Source organism: Taeniopygia guttata, chromosome 3, assembly GCF_048771995.1.
Source record: "Taeniopygia guttata chromosome 3, bTaeGut7.mat, whole genome shotgun sequence".
Taxonomy (NCBI): Eukaryota; Metazoa; Chordata; class Aves; order Passeriformes; family Estrildidae; genus Taeniopygia; species Taeniopygia guttata.
Genome location: NC_133027.1, coordinates 5,249,062 through 5,270,425, shown reverse-complemented (window position 1 = coordinate 5,270,425; position 21,364 = coordinate 5,249,062). Strand labels below are relative to the sequence as shown.

At 41.4% G+C, this 21,364-nt stretch overlaps 1 protein-coding gene across 1 annotated transcript; it reads right to left on the bottom strand.

Moving 5' to 3' along the window:
* Window positions 1–77: 77 nt before the first annotated feature.
* Window positions 78–7,229, bottom strand: LOC105759121 (uncharacterized). The gene is made up of 3 exons (XM_030269916.4): window positions 7,017–7,229; window positions 6,180–6,782; window positions 78–5,524 (listed from the first exon to the last, which is right to left on the bottom strand). Exons 1-3 carry the CDS (start codon window positions 7,081–7,083, stop codon window positions 2,877–2,879), a joined length of 3,318 nt encoding a protein of 1,105 aa, XP_030125776.4. The 5' UTR covers window positions 7,084–7,229; the 3' UTR covers window positions 78–2,876.
* Window positions 7,230–21,364: the final 14,135 nt, after the last annotated feature.

Below are 21,364 nucleotides of genomic sequence, written 5' to 3'. Positions count from 1 at the left end.
ACTTAGCAGACTGAGAATACCTTTGAAACCCCAAAAATCCAATGCAGTGCATAAGGAACAGAAAGCAACATCAGGAGTCATTGAATTGCTTATTTTTATTAGAGGCAGTGACTAGGAATAATTACTTTTATAAAATCAATCTCTAACTAAAAATACCTTCTTGTTATTACTTAAATCTTGAAGTAACTCAGATTTACAAACTCTTTCAAAAATTTACTGCAGTTAATTTATCCCCCAAACCAGGCTCTTCTCATCATCATTGTACACTATGCTTTTAAATGACAGTGCTCAATCAGATTTAGCCCTTCTAGTCTCATCTGATATACAGGTTTACAATTCTTTCAGTATTTTTGTTTTCTCTTTGTACCTGCTCTTTTCAAATAAATTATCAGAACTGTAATGTAACGCAGGTAAAACCACCTCCAAGTTTGAGTAATCATTAAGATATCCCAGAAATGCTTTTCTTTCTTAATACAGGATAACATTCTTCTTTCTCACAACTGGATAAAGTAGCTCCAAGGTTTAAATCACTTATCTGTAACCACCATGGTTCAGGCACAGATACTTGTCTGACTTTACTGAAACTGCAAAGAACTGGATCACTTGAACATCTTTGCTGATCTGGCCTTAAATACATTCATCTGTCCATGAGTTTCAGTCCATTATTGGAAAATTGCCTTCCAAACTGCAGAATGGCTGCAGGGGTTCTGGAAGACAAGACCCTAGAAGATGCGCTGTTCAGGAAATTAATCTAAAAGGAAAGTCTAAACACACAGGCAAGATTCATATATACTATCCTGCAAGGGTTATTCATGTATTTGGAAAGAATGCTGTAGCTGTTCTCATTTACAATATTAGGTATGCTTGACAGATATTTGCAATTCAGAGTATATAAGTGAAACAGAGAAAAAATTTAACAGGCTAGAAATCCATTTGGATTTAGGTAAAATGTGCAGCTTTAAATTATTAGTAGCCTTGCTAGCATAATTAAAATATGCTGTTTAGTCTGGCAGCTCTGCAGCACTAGTAAAAACTGCCTCAGCTGAGGAGAAAGAATGCGAATTTCCAAGCTGAAGAGATAAGAGAGGCTCCTCGAACTTTGAAACAGACAAGGCAGATTGACCCAAGAGTTCTTTCTGTACTTTCTGATTAAAAAAAATAGCTGCAAGGGTAACTAACTGCAAGAGTAATGCAAAATCAGTAGAATGAATATACATAAACCTTTGTTGAAACTCTATGCATATGTAAACTAGTAAAGAAGAATAAAAAGGGATTTGGAGTTCTCAAGGGCACGCATGTCCTTTGAAGGGGAACGATCCCCATGGTGCAATAACACCACCAGCTTTACAACCTTTACAAGTTGTGAAGTTGGAGCTTTTATGCCAATTCATAAGTTTATCAATTTATGTATAGACATGCATGGAAATATACACACATTCTACTACAGGATTCTGTAATCCCAGACACCCAGAGCTGGCTGTCCAGGACTACATCCAGATGGCTTTTCAATATCTGAAAAGAAGGGAACTCCACTGCATCTCTGGGCAGCGCTTCCCAACCTGTCTCCTATGATACCAGAAAGCCTCTACAAGACATTATCTGTATTTCTACAGAAAGGCACACATCCAGAAGCAGAAAAAAAAAAAGCACTGAATCCCATACTTACATTCACTCTAAATTAAACCACAGGTTTGTTCTGCTGCTCCATGGACTGAGCTGTAGCATTGGGACAGTTTGCACCAGGCCTTTGCTGCTTTATTTCCTCACACAAGGGGATGACACACTGTTAATAAAACCACTTACCACACTCAAGAGTTCCTAGCACTGCATAACTCCAAAACAAAGAAAGATTTGTCTAGATTTGAATATAAATTGGAAGCAGCATCTATCTGGGTTCACCATACACTGGACCAACTGCTGCGTAGTGTACTAGCTCTTATACACCGTATTTTAGACTAAGAGTAAAGTTCTTAAAATAATTTTAGTTCCAGATATTGCTAAGGTTTTAAATGAAACTAATCAGTATTCACAATTATCAGCAACTGCTAATTGAAGTTATTTGAAAAGCATATAATTTAACAATAACAACCAACACAGTAACTACCAACCTGAGAAAAGGTAAGGCATTTCATACTAGATTTACACTGGACATTCACATAAAATTGAAGATTTAAAGATTCCCAGTATCATAAAATAGATGTTTCTGGACACTGCCATTTCTGTCAGATTACTCAAAAAATTATCAAAATTACAGACAAGGTAACAGCTTAATAAACATCTTATACATACAGATACATGTAAAACATTTTACTGTCATTTTTACCCAATGATGACATGCATGTTTTGTTTCTGTAATTTGGAGAGATACTATTTTTTTCCTCTTACAAGTATTGCATAAGCACCTGGGAGTAAAGGAGGCAACTTTCAGCAGATGGGAGGTAGCATTTAGCCTCCAGATACACTGATAATTTTTACATGAAAAGTTATTACTACAAAATATAACATGCTTTTCCTTCCCTCCCGTTACACATTCTTTCAGTTAGAAAAGAGTTTTTCTTATTAAATTTTTACAAGAAAATAAGTGGTGCAGAGTAACTCCTTAAACACAGATGAACACTGGCCAAAATAACTGACCTCTACTGAAGCAGTTACTCAGGGATGAAAAGTGTCTCCAAGATCTTCAGCACAGCCTGTGCTAGAATTGATGTTCCCACAAACACCTGCAGCAAACCAGTACCCCAGGTTTCACTCTCTTGACCAAAATGCTGGATGCATCCATTACCAACCACTGTTCTGGGCACAGCAAAGGAACATAAAGCCATGAAGAAATTCAGGACATGCAAACCTGTCCAAAACCAAGCACCAACTTCCAATTCTCAACCCGATATCCCAACCTTGTGCTGCTGCTTATGCTTCTCCATCAGTTTTTTGGTGGGCAGCACTACATTACACTTTGCACACCTGTACTTCTTTTTGTGTGTTTTTATGTGCTTTTGGAAAGCGTGTTTATCCACCGTGGAATACCTGCACCTCCTGCAGTGCAGCTTGAGGTGGGTCAGGAAGTGGCGCTTGAGGTGGCTGGAGGTGCGGAAAGCCAGGGAGCACTGCCCACACTGGAACGGCTTCTCCCCCGTGTGGATCCTCATGTGGAGCTTCAGGTTCCCATTGTGGGCTGTGCAATAGCCACACTCCTCACACCTGTATGTCTTGACAGGCAGCTCCTTGTGCTCGTAGAGGCAGCCAGGAGAGGAGGTTCCCTCCCCGGTGTGCGAAGCCAGGTGCCGCTTCAAGGACAGCCATTTGTTGGTTGAGTAGTCACAGCTCATGCACTTGAAATGCCCCAAGTTCAAATGTGTGAGTCTGTGCCTTTTGAGGTGACTGGAAGTACGGAACTTCTTCTGACAAATGGGACAGCTGTAGGGCTTCTCACCTGTGTGAGTTCTGACGTGGAGCTCCAGGTTGCTTAAAATGCCAGTAGCGTAGTTGCACTCTGCACACTGATATAGTAGTGGCTGATTTCGTGCTCGCACGTCATTTGCTGTGCCCCTCTGAACACCTTGCTGAACTGCCCAAACCTCTGAACCAAGCAAGGAGCTGTTTAAGCCTTTGCAGGAATCAAAATCCCTTTCTGGATATGTGCCTCTCTGGATTTCACGATGCAGTTCAAGATTCTCTAAACACCTCTCTACAAAGAGGCAACTTCCAAACTCCTGTCCATTTTTCACATGAAGAAGGCTGTGTTTCTGCAAATGGTTTGATGTCTTAAACGTCTCATTGCACTCTTTACAAACGAATGGTCTTTCATCCGTATGTATCTTCAGGTGCAGCCTGAAGTTGTTAGGAACAGCAGTAGTGTAACTGCAGTGCTGGCATCTGTATGTTTGGAATGTATTTAAATTAGAAGGATCTGTATCCAAGTTTTCCACAAAGTTATGAAATGAAGCATCATCTTGCACTTGTGAATGAGAGGTCTCTGATTTGAAGAAAGGCTCTTCTTTGTAAGTGACAGCGTCCATTCGGTAAGAGGTCTGAGGAACTTCTGATTTACTTCCAGTAGTAGCCAGGCTGTTGCTTCCTTGGCTGTTTTCAAGGAATTTCTTTCCAAGGTATATTTTCTTATTGTCCCACACATCATCTGCTTGCTCAAACTCCACTTCTGAAGCCAGGATTCCCCCACCCAGACAATCATTTTCTGTATCAAAAAGAGAGTGAGAAACATGGCCCTGAGAACCACCATCAGCTTTGCCTGTTTTGCTTTTACAGTATTTCTTGCTCTGATTCGTGTAACCATTAGCCTTAAACTGTTCATGAAATTTCTTGTGAAAACTGAGATGTCCTTTAGTGTAGAACACCAGGTTACATTCATTACATGGGTAGGTCTTTGGAGGAATTTCAGTTCTCTTTCTCCTACTCAGGCAGTCAGGTTGCTGTGCTTGGCACCTTTCCGTCCTTGCATGTGTCCTCCTGTGTCTCTCCAAGCCTGAGGTGCTGGTGAATGCCACCTGGCAGAGCTCACAGCAATATGGTGTATCCCCTGTGTGGATGTGGCTGTGCCTCACCATGCTTGCAAAATACAGTGAAAAAAAGGTGCAGAACCTGCACTGGTAGAGCTTATAGCCAGCATGCCAGTACATGTGATTTAACAGGTAGGAGAAGCTGCTGCAGGAGTAATCACACTGAGGGCACTGGTAAGGTGGTCTCTCCTTGTGTCCCTTCATGTGATGAATAAAACTCCTAGGACTGGATGAAACAAAGAAACAAATTCTGCAGGAAAAGCTAACTGGCACATCCAGAGGTGTAAAGTCCCTTTCAATTTTAATGAAAAATTTCTTGTATTTACTTTCTTTTTTCTTGGTCTCAGATTCCCCTTCAGATCCTTTCTGCCTCCCTTTTCTTGCACTTATTCTATTTTTTCTTGCCTTTTGCAACCTAGCAATCTTCTTATGAAATTTAAGGTGATTCTTAAGATTGAAAGAAAAGAAAAAAGTTTTTTTACAAAAGCAGCATTTATGTATTTTCTTATCTTTATGAGCTGAATAAGTATGTTTCTTTAGGTGCGTGCTGTATTTAAACACAGAACTACAAAATCTGCACTTGAAACTCAATCTTTCATTCTCCTTTGTCAAACAAGATCTTTTAGGAAGAGGTGTGATGGTCACGCTATCATTCCTCAATGTTAATCCTTCTTGCTGGCTCTGGAACTCTTTTGGGCTTGCATGAGAAGAAACAGCTTCTTGGTGCTGGTATCTTTTCTTAGAGAATGGTGTTAACATCTTGTAAATATGCTCTCCAGTAGCATTTGATTCAGCAGAAGTAGAAGCATTCATGTCAGGTTTCCCTACATCTTCTATATGTTCATTTAAAGTAGGAGAACATCCATTAAGATATGGATCAGAACCATTATAGGTAAATTTCTCTTCTTCTTTCAAGCCATGTTCCAAAAGAGAACTCAGAGTTTCATCTTCAAATTTGCTTATTTTCCTGTAATCAATTTCATTATCTCCATTCTTTGAGGAATCAGGATCTACAAGGAGATAGAAAAAGTCACATTTCATACAATCACAAATACTAATGATTAAGTCATAGTAATAATCCCAAATTGCCTAATTATTTGCTTGCTCTTCATTACTTCTGCTTCCTTATTACTTCCCTCTCTCCATTTTTTCCCCTAATGCCTCTCCTCATGCTCCCCTCTGCCCCCAACATTGAAATGTTGTTCCTAGTTAGAAGCCACCTTCTCTCCTACTTTCTATTTTAACTCAAGACTCTGAATTTCACAGGACAACACCACACCCAGTTTTTAACAGAACACCTTTATGCCAGAATGCCTGTCAAAGAACTAACACCAAAATTTTCTAATGCTCCATTCTCATAAATTTCACGCTTTTTCTGCATTTTTATTTTGAGAACATTTCCCTACTCAAGGCCACCCTTTTTCTCATTGGAGGAGAATGAAAAAGTACCAACATTTTGTAGTTTCACTGCCTTTCTCAGGAGTCTGTTAAAGAACTGATCATACTCCAGGCAATATTTTCCTTCTGTTGCATTTATGAATCGAATTTGAAATGCTTACTCTAAAAGAAATTAGTTTCATAGCATTTCTATACATTTTTTTATTTCAAAAGCTTAAGGTTTACTGTATTTCCTAAACTCTTGCAATAATTTTATTAACATATTACCTTCCATTTTAACAATTATCTCAAATTCCTTGTGGATTTCTGGTTGTTTCTGTGGACTGCTATCAAAAACAACACTTGCAATACTGACAGGTTCTTCTTCATGTTTGGGTACCACCACCAGTGTCTCCAAAGTGTCAGCTCTGTCACTGTCAGCAGAGGAGAGGAGAGGAGGAATCTTCTGAAAGCCATCATTATCACTACAATCTTCTCCATCACTGTATTTCACTATCTCTGGAAGCTCTGTTTTGCAAGACGATGTAGGTAACATGCAATTTTGACCATATTTATCCGTGTCTGCATCACACCCGTCACTTAAAGATAATTTTGATGTGTTACACACACTCTCAGCAAACCATTTCTCCTCAGAGTACTTAATACAATTATCTTCATTTGAAACAGTCTTGTTTGCATCCCAATTGCCTACACTGCTGCTGTCGTTTGAACGTTCCACTTCATTTTTTAGGCAAAGGCTGTTGTTTAATTTCAACTCCTGCTCCACCTCGGGAACGGACACTTCCTGATCCTTATCATCGTCCTGGAGAAAATCCTCATCGCTCAGCACCAGGACAGTGATTGGCAGCACAGTCTCAAACACCTCGGGCTCTGCGAGGAGAAAGACACACAATTATGGCAATTCCCAAAAAAACCCCAAACACCTGACAGCACCGCGTCCGCCATAACCCGGACGCACGCCCAGTGCGCATGCGTGCGCCTGGCGGGCTCGCCGATTCGCCTCGTCCTCGCCCTTCCCGCTTTCCGCGGCCGCTCGGGCCCCGCCGCTCCCGGACCGCGCTGGGTCCGGCCCGGCCCGGCCCGGCCCGGCCCGCGGGCACTCACCGCTGTCTGCGGCCGGCTGCGGGATTCCCCCCGCGGCCGGCTGCGCCACTGCCGGCTCCATCGGCATCTCCGCGCCGCCGGCGCGAACCTGCGGGCGGGCTCGAACCTGCGGCCGGGCGCGCCTGCGCAGCGCGGCGGGGGCGGTGCCGCCCGCGCCTTCTGGTTCGGGAGAGAGGCGGGGACGCCGTCTGAGGGATGGGTGGGATCCTGCGATCCGAGGCTTTCAAATGTGCGTTAAAGTTCAGTTTTAATGTGCTCATAAGTGGTTTAGAGACTCCGTTTAATCACCAACCTGGGCCAGGGAGCCCCCAGCCCTGGGCAGAATTATTCGAATGCTCCGCGAAGCCTATTCCCGGTTTAAGCAATTTTAATCGGTTGTTACTTCTTTTCCTGTGAAATTAGATTTCAGCTAATATCTCAGATGTGAAAAACACAATTAATTGTTTTTTAAAATTTTAAAAGTTTAATAATAATAAAATGATTATAAAATAGTAGTACAATTAGAGTAATAAAATTTAGAGTTAGGACAATTACAAGACAATAAAAAAAGCAAAGAATTACGGATGTCCAGATGCTCTTGGACACTAGGTCACAAAAAGCATGTTTTGTGAACAAAGGAATAACCCTTAATAAATTATATACTGCTGCTAATTCATACATACTTCATGGTTATGCATACATTCTATTTAAAATACGACACTCTGGAGTATGTCAACTCCTTCTTTTAATCCCTACGGTGTCTTCGAGTCTGGGCAAGGCCAGAAGAAATTAGCTTCTTCTGATAAGAGAACCATAAATTCCTCTTCTCTGGAAGACTTAGGTGTTCTGGGACTGTTATCTTGAAGTGAGTATCTCATTCTTTAAAAAAAAAAAAAACAACACATACATTGTTTTTATTTTAACTACAAAACTACATTTACCATACTATTAAAATGTTAATACAGCACTTCTAATCAATATAACATAATATATATAGTATTAAATTTAATATTTGCGAAAAGCCAATCATAAAATATGCATTTTTCACATCAGATCATACTCTTAAGATCAGAATTGTGACAACAAGAAGGCGCTCCCTTGCTGGATACAGAAAGAATCAAAAAATAATCGCAGGAAGGAGTCACAAAATTCATGGAAACATAAAACAGCACCTTTGGTTTCATCCTGTTCTCCTTAGCTGTTCAGACTGAATGTGGAAAATACATGAACTGTGTGCATGCATTATAGAGATGCAGGTCTTTAGATACATATGTAAAGTTATATACATGCAGAGTGTCCCTGCCTGTTACAGGGTGGTTGGAATGAGATGGTCTATGCGGTCCCTTCCAATAAAAACCATTCTGTAATTCTGTGAGTTGGGGCTGGAAGGGAGATCTGGAGATCATCCAGTCCAAGTCCAAGCCCCCTGGCAAGGCAGGGTCACCTGGAGCAGCTGACACAGGAACGTGTCCAGGTGGGTCTGGAATGTCTCCAGAGAAGGACAATCCACAAAATCCCTGGGCAGCCTGCTCCAGTGCTCTGTCACCCTCAACGTCAAGAAGCTCTTCCTCATGTCTAGGTGGAACTTGTGTTTAATTTTATGGCCACTTCTCCTTGTCCTGTTGCAGAGCACCACTGTAAAGAGCCTGGCACCATCCTCCTGGCACCTGCCTTGGAGATGCACAGATCATTGAGATCCCCTCTCAATCCTCTCTTCTTCAGATTAACCAGGCCCAGTTGCTGCAGTCTCTCCTCATGAGAGATGCTCCAGAGACCTCATCATCTCTGTGACCTCTCCAGTAGCTCCTTGTCCTGCCATCCCAGGGTTCTCCCCAGCTCCCAGCACCCTGACATTATTTTATCCCCACCCCCAGCTGTGATCCCACATTCTGCACTGCTAGAGGATTCCCAGTTTTCATTTTCCAGGCTCAGCACTCTGTAGTGGTGTCTCCAGAAGAGGATGGAATGTTTAGCCACTCCAATGAGAGGGATTTTCCCTATTCCCTGTCTTCTTCCCCCAGTAAAAATCATGGAACCAATTATCTGCCTTAATTTCAGAGCTTTGCACATCTTGTATATGGAGCTGCACCCATATGTAGGAACATTTGTTCAGTTTGTGAAATTTAGGTGGCATCTTTTTATTTTCAAGTAGAACTGATGAAACCTCGAGGGAGGAGCATTTCCAAAATCCTCCTGACTGGGAGTATTAAACTAGGAATAGGTGAGAGGAATATTGGCTTCTGTGTTTCAGCACTGAGGGAGTTTGGGAATCTCTACAGAGTGAGAAGACTAGATACTCCAAGGTGAGTGAAACAGATGCTGGGGTGAGCAGCATGTCTTGCATGGACTTTTGACTGCCTGAGCAAGCCACAGCAGGTGGAAAAACAAAATTAAGAAATTCTCCTCCTGGTAGAACCGTCTGAGTCTTCCCCACAAGATGGCTCTGCAGCCATAGGCTCTGCAAGGGAAGAACCTGGAAATACTGGTTATTTCTCTTTTTTTAAAGCATTAACTTTAAATTAATCTCCTTTGAAAGATATCTCCCTCACTAGAAAAGCTGCAAAATTCTGTGAAAACTTTACAAAGATGTTAATCCAAGTCTTTTTTTCTCAAAAGTGGCTCTTTCTACTCTTTTTCTTAAGGGAAGAAACTATACTCTCAGCCTAGTGCTTCATGATGCCATCATGCAGTGAACAAAGTGACCATGAAATGGCTGAGGAATGAATCTGGTCAGTCTGGCCTTCATCTTCTTCATTACAAGCCCTTTGCACAAAACTATGTTTTGCAAATTCAGCTTGCAATGGAGTGATCTGAACCTGCTTGCAACTGTGCTTGTGCCCACACTCCAACATGAAAAAAAGTTGTGGAAAGTATCTTGTAAGGAATAGCATGGTGGAAAATGGCTTTAAGATAAAAGAGGGTGGATTTAGAATGGGTATTAGGGAAAAAAACGATTCCCTCTAATGGTGGTGAGGCTCTGGCAGAGGTTGCCCAGAAAAGCCCCATCTCTGGAAGTGTTCCAGACCAGGCTGGACAGGGCTTGGAGCAACCTGCTCTAGTGGAAGGAGTCACTGCCCATGGGAATGAGATGATACTTAAGGTTTCTTCCAACCCAAAACATTCTGTGATTATGTGAAATATGAGATACTATGAAAAATTGAAGCAACTTCAATAAATTGTGATTATTTGAAGTGTGGATTTTTGGCATCTTTATGGCCAGAATGGTGGCAGAGAATTACTTCAACTAACATAAGACATTGACCTAAAAAGTGTAACTTGAGACTGTAGTCACGTTAGGCTGCAAGTAATTTTGTAAGATCTTGAATCAATATCCTTCACTTTACGTGCCAGGGCACATAACAAAAAGTCAAGCTGGAAATATTGAAAAAAAAAGCCTGAAAGTTGAGGGATAAAAGATAGTGTCACTTTTAGACCAGGGAGAGTCAGAGAATTGTTCCTGGGAAACTTATATTGTGTAGCTGCATAATGTAAGTGAATATGATCTGGCAATAAGAGAAGTGGTAGCTGAATACAAATCCAGCTGGAAAAGCATAGAAAGTGGTCTAGATAAGTTGCAAATGAAGTTATTGCTCAATATCAGCTAATATAAAGAGGGAAATATCTCCAGAAGGATTGGTCAGCCCAGTGTCAGCTGTATTAGGACTGTGAACTACAGGGACTGCGAGATTTTAACAGCCCAGATGTTGCAGTAACAAATCAAGGCTTAGTAACTAAATGCATTCTTTTACTGTAAAACCTGCTGGTTTGTTTTTCTCACGCTGCCATTGACTCTTACTTTTTTTTTTTTTTTTTTTTTTTTTTTTTTGGTCTCTTTTTGAAAATAGCTCAACTGAAGTCTGTTCCAGAGGGAAGAGAAGAAAACACATCAGTGAGGACAAAGAGCTGAGCAGCACTTAGGCACAGATCCTTCTCACACCAAATGCCCACAGAGAGCTGCAGCTGAGGATTGAGTCACACAAAATCCCACCACACTCTGCTTTCCAATACCTTCTGCCCCAAGCAGATCTCCTTATCACTAAGTTCACCTTGAACTTGTAGAACCTGCAAGACTAGGAAAAATATTCAGTCTTATGGTTAGGGCCCAGAAGCCAGGAAGTTTATTTCCATTCCCATTTTTTCTTCAGGTTTGTGAAAATTCCTATTGTTTGCAGAGTGTTTCAAGCTCTTCACATTGCTATAAGAGAACAGAGCAGTGCTCTTACATGTTTTCAGCTCTCAGTGTTGGAAGCTGTGTTTGATTTATTGCCATACACAGAATTTTCCTTAATATGGAGACAAATATATCTAAGGAAGAACTCAGGAAAACATGGAAATACAGAGTCTTTTCTCTGGAAAACTGAGCATGGTCCATTCCACTGATTTTGCTCTTTTTCTCTTCATAGAATCATGGAATAGTTTAAGATGGAAGGACCTTTTAAAGGTAATTGAATCCAACTCCGCTGCCATGGACAGGGACACTTTCCACTAGACCAGGTTGCTCCAAGTGCTTTCCACCCTGGGTCTTGAACACTTCCAGGGATGGGGCAGTTCTCTTGTGCCTTTCTGATGGGAAAGACAGAGAACTTCTGAATCAAAAATTATTGTTTTTTATGAGGCCACATTGATCTCAACAAAGTTAGCCCAAAACTGAGTTATGGAGTTTGTTGTCTTTTGAGAGAGACACAGATGTGGCAAAGGAAATTTCAGCTTGGAAATTTCAGCATAGCAAGACATCATCGTGGAAAATGTGAGGAAATATTAATAGAAGGTCTTAGTGCCTCTGCCTTCTATAATAATTTGAAAAGTAAACATTAAAATACTGACAGTAACAGAGGGTAATGAGCCATTGCTTGTCAAACAAAAATAATATGTAGGAAAAGGTCAGATCTTTGGGAAAGCAAGTGCCTCTGGATTGACAAGGTTAATCATAAAAATAAGTGTATTGCTGCCGAATTGCCAGTTGCTGGGTGACCCACAGGTGAAGGGAAGGGCATTTGCTTAGTGGCAGGAATTTAATGATTCACCATCTGGATGAAGTTTTCTTCAGTGAACCATGTAATATTTTTATTTAGACAATGAATTGCTACCTGCTCCATTTGACCAGCTAATCTGCCTCGAGACTCCACTGATAATACTGGCTGAAAGCTTAGTGCAGTTGTCTGAATATGAATAACAATAAAAGTTCTCTTACTAGTTTTTCTGTATCCCTAATGGACTTAAATTAACTTAAAATTACACTTCCACACCAGATAAGATAAAATAACATAGTTAGTTTGTGGAAAAGGTGCTTCTTAGGCACAAGGTTTGAGACCAACCTGAAAACATGATAAACATTTTTTTTTTTTTAACAGAGCAAGGCAAAGGTGCCTCACTTCAAAGAGAGAACATTCTATTTACTTTTAACTGGATGTTAATTGATTGTTTACCTGTTTTTTCACATGGTTTTTCCATTAAATTCTTCCCTATGAGGGTGGTGAGGCCCTGGCACAGATTGCCCAAAGAAGCTGTGGCTGCCCCATCCCTGGAAGTGTCCAAGACCAGGCTGGACAGGGCTTGAAGAAACCTGGGGTAGTGGAAGGTGTCCCTGCCCATGGTGGGGGCCAAAATGAGATGAACTTTCAAGTCCCTTCAACCCAAACCATTTATGACTCTATGATTTTGTGTGGCAGGGCTTTTCTGCAGGTTGGAGGTCTTTTGGTGTGATCTGGTCATGTCCTATTGTGAATTCCTGTTACCCTCCTGAAGTGGGTCATTAAGGACATCTTCCACTTGCCAGGTGACTCTGACTTGGATCCAGGAAAACAAAAATTTCCAGGTTCAGTTTAGGAGTTAGCGTGGGCCAGGGCTAATTTCCCAGAGTAGAAATAAACAGAAGGAATGAGCGGATAAGATTAATGCCTGTACAAAATCAGATGAGAACCTCTGGCACTCATGATGCCATCTAGAAAGATGCAGGTAACTTTTTGTTTGTGTGTTTCAAAAGATTTCTTGAAAAGTCCCCCCAGACCTGAACTATATGGTGATCAGATGTAGTTTATGGAATTATAGTCAGTGTGGTTACTTGTCTGCAGCTGGAAGGAGTCTTTCAGCTAAAAGCAAAATAGATGCATGGTCTTTCAACTGATTTTCAACTTTGTTTTGTATTCTGCATCTCCTTCTAAATCACAGTAAAAATCAACAATATTATTCATGCTGACAAGATTGAAAATGATGAAAAATTATGGGAAAGGAGAAGCCAAAGCTTTTTGTGTTTGCAACCTTTTCCTCAGCTAAACATGTTGGGTCCCTCCTAGCTTATTTGTGTATTTTCCTTCCAGCTTAGGCTATTCCATTTTAAAATATTTTAGGTATTTTTTGCATTTTTAGCAAGTGCAAAACATTGGGTTTTTTCCTGTAATTTTGCCTTGCATAAGCGGCAGTTACGCAGCCCATTGGAAGTAACTGAGACATTCTCCAAGCAGTATGGATTTCTCATTAAAGTAGGATCATTACTAGGGTGACTGAGCAGTCTAAAGGCATTATATTTATATTTTTCCTGGTGAGGGTGGTGGAGGCCCTGGCACAGGTTGCCAGAGAAGCTGTGGCTGTCCCATCCCTGGAAGTGTTCAAGGCCAGGTTGGATGGGGCATTGAGCAACCTGGGCTAGTGGAAGGTGTTCCTACCTTCAGGAATCTCATTCCTTATCTGTATTCATTCCTTACCTGTATTTCTTCATGGAATATTTAAGAAACAGAAATCCAGATCTTACCCAAACCGGTCTGTATTCCCTGATAGATGCTATGAATCCATACATCTCAGATATGTCTGTTAAGTTCACCAAGTGCTCTAAGATTTCAAAATCCAGCTATTATGGAAATGGCCATTGTTATTCTTGTTTTTAATAGCTGCTGACAGTCAGAAATATTTTGAGGTAAGTGCCAAGTTAGAAGCTGTGTTTCTGAATAGAGTCTTTCAAATACTCAAGGGGTCTGTTATATTTGAGGTAATTTGTCTGGACTGTCATCCCAGAAACATCTGGTGGAAGGGGATCAGACTGGCACAACAAAGACTGGCAGTGGTACTCACATTTCCTCTTGTGGAGCCACTTTATGGGTTTGGTTGTGCTAAAGAATTTGAACACTTTGCAGGGCATTACTGGATTTTCTTGAGCTGTCTGAAACTCAGCATTTCCATTTCATGGCAAATGTTGAAGTTTCCCAGTATGTTTTTATCCTCAGTGTGAACATACCCACAAGTATAAAACCTTTCCTGCCCATTTAGAAAAGTGTTGTTTTAAACACTGAATATATAGAGAGAAACTTCACTTTAAAATTAAATTACTAGTTCAAAGCTCGGGGGGACCTTCTCACCCTCTACAACTCCCTGACAGGAGGGTGCACCCAGGTGGGGGTCAGGCTCTGCTCAGAAGGAACAAGTGATAGGACAAGAGGAAACAGCCTCAAGTTGCACTACGGGAGGTTTAGATTGGGTATTAGAAAAAAATTCTTTATTAAATGGGTTATCAATTATTGGAACAGGCTGCCCAGGATGGTGGTAGAGTCACCATTCCTGGAGGAATTCAAAAAACATGTAAGTGTGGCACGTGGGGACATGGTTTAGTGACAGGCTTGGCAGTGCTGGGTTAATGATTGCATTCAATGATTTTAGAGGTTTTTTCTGCCTTAAACAATTATGTGATTCAATGATTCCCTCCTGCCACAACAGTTCTAATGGCTTAGGACATGGCCCAGCTCATCACACTGTATCCTGTCAGGATAAGAACCAGGTAAGGATGCTATTACTGGGCAACCACGTGGGCAGTTTCCAGCGGATGAGATTCATCAGCAATTACCTAATTTTAGGTGGCTTTTTTTTGTGTCATGACTGTACTGGAGCTTGGTGGCCAAATTCCTGATTTGGAGAGGGATTTTCTACAGCCAAAAATGTGCAGTCCAAGTCAGTCTTAAATTAGATACCTCTGCTTAGACAAGTGATCTCCTATCTCCATTGCCTGTACTGAGTCATTCTTCACTAAGCATAATGGGAGTCTAGACTGTTGTAACCATGTCCACTAAGGTTTGAAGTTGGTGCTGAATTTCCCCCTGTTCTGTTCACCAGTGGGATGAGAGCTTTCTGAGAACTAATGAGTGGCAATAACTTGATGCCAATTATCCATTTATTGTTTTTATCTTTAAAATATGCATAAAACCGTTTGGGGCTTGTGATCCAGAATATGTAATCAGAGCGGGGTACATCAAAGTCTGTCTTGTCACTGAAATATTTTTTAGTTGATAATAGAAAATTCTATTGAAGCAAAGTTCTGTAGCTCATGCAAGACAATCAAAACCAACGGGGTTCATCTGAACCTGCCTCCATTAGGATCTTCTGTTGGCTTTGCTGTTAGATTTAGCAATCAGCTATAAAGGACAACATTTTCAAAGCCAGTCTAATGAAGATACTTAGAGTGATATTCTTCAACCACATGTTTGAATCTGGGAAAATTACTTCAGGCTTTATTCCCTTTATTGATGGGAAGAAGCAGTAATTTAGAGTGTGAGTAATCTGACCTATTTTAGATGTCCATTTTGGAGTGATGAGTTGCAGATTAAATGCTGATTTCTCCCCGTTGAGTACTTGAGGGCCAGAGGGGGATTAGTTTAGATGCAGGTGACTGATGGGATTGGAGGAACTCATCCCATCCTTACTTCAGGGTAAACATTTGGCCTTATCAGCAATAGCTTTATCACCCAGCAAATGCCATGACTGATATGGGATCACTCCCAGGACAAGTCTGCATGGAGATGAGACCAGCCACTGGAGCTCCATCTCCATCTGAGAATGATTCACTGAGGTAACAGGAATCTTTCCACTGGCTTCAATGGGCTTTGCAAACCCCAGTTTCAGCATACATTAATTTAGCAGCTGGGTGCCACAATTTAACATCATTCCTCCTGGGTTTTATTATCAATGTTTTGCCAAAGGTCAGCACTCTCACAGCAGTGCTGGCAGACCAAAGTTAGCCACAGACTAATACAGCAGTTCACTTGGTCATAAAGGCTCTGCATGTGCTACTCCTAACAGAATATTCCTTCCCTGGGTACCTGAGTCTCCTCTGCTTTGGTTTATCTAGTCCATAATCTTCATCATCATCGAAATCCATATTTAATTCCTTTTTCCATCTCCTCCAAGGCTGCCAGTGGTCTGTGGTTTACAAAGAACAGCCTCCCCATTCCCTGACATGTGATTTCTGTCCTTTCAGCCTTTGACCACTGTGAAGCTGCATCTCAGTAGCAAATCTGGTGGATTAACCAAATCACCTCTGATAAAGACGAGGCTGAAAGTACCTTTGATAAGAATTCAAGGTTGACAGAAAAATTTGAGGTAAAACCTGGATGTTCTTCCTTTCTGCTAGGCAGGCAGAGATGTTGTTTATTTGAAGGAAAACTATTAAGAGAAAATTCATTATTAAGTTGTATAACTGAAGATTGAAACTTCATTAATTAATAATTAAGTAACTTGAAAAGATATTATAGCTTTTGGGGCAAGTGAAGACTTTGGAGATAAAACAGAAGAGTTTAAGTATTTGTCTTATTTGTGTGGCATTGTGGGTTCTTTTGCAATACTTTTACTCACCCCACTGCCCCAGACATCCTTTTCAGCATCTGGGAAAAATTATTCTTTTAGAGTCCACAGAGTGCTTCAGAGAACACAGAAAAGCCTTACAGGTACCTACAATATTCTCCATCAAAAGGGGGGCAAACTCATGTTCACTGTGTTGGCCAGGTCAGTGTGATGTGACTTTCAGATCCAGATCATCCAAAAACTAATAACATAATTGTCCTGGTCATGTTTCTACAGGAAGGAACTAGTAATTAAAAACCTTTGGGAAAATAATATTAAAATTGGACAGCTAAAATACTTTGTTTTGTTTTAAATAGCAAGCAGGCTTCATGACCACTGCATGCTCTGAGGAATTTCAGTTTTGGCAGTAATGGAACAAGGGGAATATAACACAGTTGAAAGCCTTAACTCAAGATTTGAGACCATATATTCCAGCTCATCCTTTATTACAGGTTTCTTGTGTTTCTTAGAATGTCTGTCAGGGCAGGATTCAAATAAACCAAATTTAGCCACCTCAAACTGGGTGGCTTATTTAAGACACCTCTCTGGGATCTCTGTAATCCCAGAATGGTTTGCGCTGGATGGGACCATAAAGATCATCTTGTGCCACCCCCTACCATGGGCACACATCTTCCAATATACCAGGCTGCTCCAACCTGGCCTTGGACACTTCCAGGGGAGCCACAGTTTTTCTGGGAAACTGCTCCAGGGCCTCACCACCCTCACAGTGAATAATGATGGTATTATTATTATTATTATCATCATTATTATTGCTATTATTGCTATTAAATTTAATGTCAATAGGCACTTCCAAATAACAACTGATCTCATTCAGAGAAGGTGTGTATTTCTCCACCAAGAGTATCTTTCACTTCAGTGATCTTTCACTATTGACTCCAAGGGAAATCTGGATGACCAGTTTCAACCAGATCTGAAACTTTTAAATGGTTTTATTTATCTGAAATACATTCTCTGGTGAAGTTAGGGCTATAAAATCTGTTTAATTACATGTGACAGACTTTAATATAATCACTTACAAGCCAATAAATGTTTGCTTCAAATGTTTGGGTTATAAAAACCATTTCAACATGTGTGACAGGAAAATATTTTAATATATTCAGTTATAGGCAAAAATAGATTGGTATTACTCTGTCAACTCCACGCATTAAAATGTCACAAGTCAATATGACAGCAATGATGAGTGAAAAAAGGGTCATAATTATGGTTTTTTATTTACCTCATGGTTTTTGTGCCTGTTGTATTCATGCTGTCAGAGTGTTTTTAAATAACCATAGTGGATAGAGATGGCCTAGAATTTCCCCTTCTGAATGGAGTTTCTCTCCTGATGAGGATACGGAGTCTACAAACAAACAAACAATGCAGACTGAATGGAAAATGCAGCTCTACTTCCAGATAAGCCCAAGTGAGCCAGGAAATCTGTTTCCTCATGAAATTCAATGAGGCCAAGTTCAAGATGCTGTACCTGGGTCCAGAAGACCACTGATATCAACCCACAGAATGGATTGAGAACAGCCCTGCCGAGGAGGACTTGTGGGTGCTGGTCAATGAAAAGCTGGGCATGACTCAGCCACAACTTGCACTTGCAGCCCAAAAAGCCAGCTGTGTCCTGGGCTGCACCAAAACCAGCCTGGGCAGTGGGTAAAGGGAGGTGATTCTCTCTCTCTGCTTTGCTCTTGTGATATTTCACCTGGAGTGCTGCACCCAGCCCTGGGAGCACCCACACAGAAAAGACAGGGACATGTTGGAGCAGGTCCATAGGAGGACACAAAGGTGCTCCACAGGCTGGGGCCCCTCTGCTCTGCAGCCAGGCTGGGAGAGCTGGGGATGTTCACCTGGAGAAGAGAAGGATCCAGGGAGACCTCAGAGCCCCTTCCAGTGCCTAAAGGGGCTTCCAAGAAAACCAGAAAGTGATTTTTTAACAAGGGTATTTAGTGACAGGACAGGGGACAATGGCTTCAAACTGACAGGGTATATATGTGGGTTAAATATGAGGAAGAAATTCTTCCCTGTGAGGGTGGTGAGGCCCTAGCACAGGTTGCTCAGAGAAGCTGTGGCAGCCCCATTCCTGAAGTGTCCAAGGCCATGTTTGACAGGGCTTGGAGCAAACTGGGATAGTGGAAGGTGTTCCTGTCCATGGCAGGGGCTGAAATGAGATGAGCTTCAAGGTTCCATCCAACTCAAACCATTCTGTTCCCATGAATGTATGACAGTGATTTAGAGGATATAAGAAGAAAGCTTTTATTTGCATCCATAGTTAATTTCTGGGGTATTAAAGCACAGAAAGATTTAGTCTCTGGCCAAAAAGCAGTGACAGGAAGACTGTGGCAAGGCAAGGATCCAAACCCAGAATGCCCCAGGGCCCTCACCACAAGCCTTTTTTTTTCTGAGGGTACATTCATCTCCATTTTTTTCAGTGTAAATTAAGTGCAGGAAGTATTAACAGTTGCTGCCGCTGTTTTTGAGCACAGTCTATTAGAGATTAATCTGAACCAGCCTCTTAGAAACAAGACAATACTTTTCTGATGTACAGAAGATAACATGAGCAGCAAAGGAATTGATGTCATGCCTACCTGAGATGAAGAAGGCTGCAGCCATGCTTTTCTGAGGCCCTTCCTTGTCTTATGAGGTTTTCACTGTAGAGTGGCCCTGAGAAGGGAAGCAGAGGGATAACTAAATATTAGCAAAACAAACTGATCACTGTGTAAACATGGGGGAAAGAGCTGGAAGTTTTTCTGTGTGAATGCAGGGAGTATCCACTAAATATGTAACTTACTCCTGTAGAGTTGTGTTTCACTTTTGTTTCCTGTCAGGTATCAAGAGCAATGAGCAGAGGTCCTGGCTGCAAGTCAATAACACTTGTAGGATTAATTTTTTGCAAGTTTAATGGTCTCTTATATCCTTGCAAAGGAGTGAAGTGCAAAGAAGTAAAACCTAAAGCACTTTACAAGGTATGGAAAATGCTTTCTGAAAGTAATGTGTTGCTACAGTACAGTTAACCTTGAAAACCCAACTAAAATGGTAGTCACTAAGAAATAATAATTTTGAGAAAGTAGTTTTTCTTCTTTTCCTCACAGTCTTACTATGTGCCATATTTACAGCCATCTTGAGCTGCCAGTTTTGTACAGGGGGAATTAACCTCTACTTGGCTTAAAGGGTCAAAAGACCTCAGAAAGGAAGTCAAGACAGGATAGCTGTGGCTTCTCTCACTCATATGATTATAACCTGAAGGCTGGAAAAGAGACCTGAACATGATTTGATGAAGAAAATTACAGAGGGTCTTGACATGAGGCTTCTGGTGCTCTCCCTGCTGCTGGGGACCCTTCAATTCCAAGCAATGTCTTTCACTGGAAGTTAAAATCCCCAGAAGTTGTCTTAGCAGTAGTTTGCTGTGGTAGTTGTCAGTCAGGCAGCTCTCCTCAATGCTATCCTCAACAGGGTCATTGTCAAAGAGCTGCTGATGCCACCACAGTTTATTGCAGAGCAGAAGTTTTGTCTTCCCCATTCTACCTAATAAGAGATTTGTTATCATCTTGCCTCTTGTTTCCCTTGTTTCCCAATTTTTTTTCTTTCCCCATTAAACTTTGTGTTCCAGATTGAACAAGGAAACCTGCTCTTTTCCATCCAAGAGAAGCATCTCCATGATTTTCCACTCTTATCTACCTCTATATTTTTACAGGATTCAGTCTCAGCTATTTTTCTTTTCTCTAAATAATAAGTTATAATCCTGGCATTTTTGAATTCCCAGCATGGGTCTATTTAGAAATTAGCAAGAGTAATTCCAATATGAAACAAAATTGGCCTTTTTAAGCTATTGTTGTGTCACAATGGTGCTGAGAGGCACAAACCAGCAACGGCGCTGCTTTGTTACCAGGCACTAGGCAGAAATAGCTGGAGATCAGTCAGACCTTGGAAAATGTACAATTTCAGTGGGTCAGTCAGAGGAAGCAAGAAGAAGGAAGTGACTTGAGGAGTGTCACACAGTAGGCAGCATCAGAGCCAGGGCAGTGCCATCAAGTTCATCTGTAGTGCCATAGGACTGCACCCTTGAACATCCCCTCTGTCTATGTGGGACACAGCCATGCCTGCTCTGGGATCACATCCCTGGGTTGCTCTGTGCCTGTCTTGGCAGAGAAACTGGAACAGGGAACAGAGGTGGGTGCACTCAAACAGTGTTCAGAGAACCCATGGTGTCAACACAACTGGGTTACACCATTTGGGTAAAGATTATCAGTATATGACCAAATTTGTTTCCAAAGGTTGTGTTTATACAACCTGATCTTGTCTTCCACTCTGGTAACCTTTTCTCTGACTACCTTTAAATAAATGTAAAAACATTCCCACAAAACAAATCCCCTTTCCCCTCTTCAGTGATGCAAGGAACAACACCACCAGCTGCAACCAGTGAACTCTTTCAGAGGCAGCACTGGGAGGATTTCACTGTTCTCATGCCAGTGGCCAGGAGGGCCCTGCCGTGTTTGCTGTCCCATATGACCCTGCATCCCAAACTTGCCACCACAGCCTGCTTTGTCCCATCTGCGTTCTGCCAGATCCTAGTCCTGCTATCAAAGTTAAGGAACAAAGAGAAGGACCAGTTTCACCTGTGCTGCTGGAGGGATGGTCCCTCTCAGCATGGTTCTGGATTTCCTAGCAAAAAAGAGAGGATTGAGTTCTGTTATTCAAAAGAGGAAGGGGTGAGCCCAAAGAGCACTAGGTCAAGTGAAAAAAATGCAAAGGAGCAGAGGTGGGAC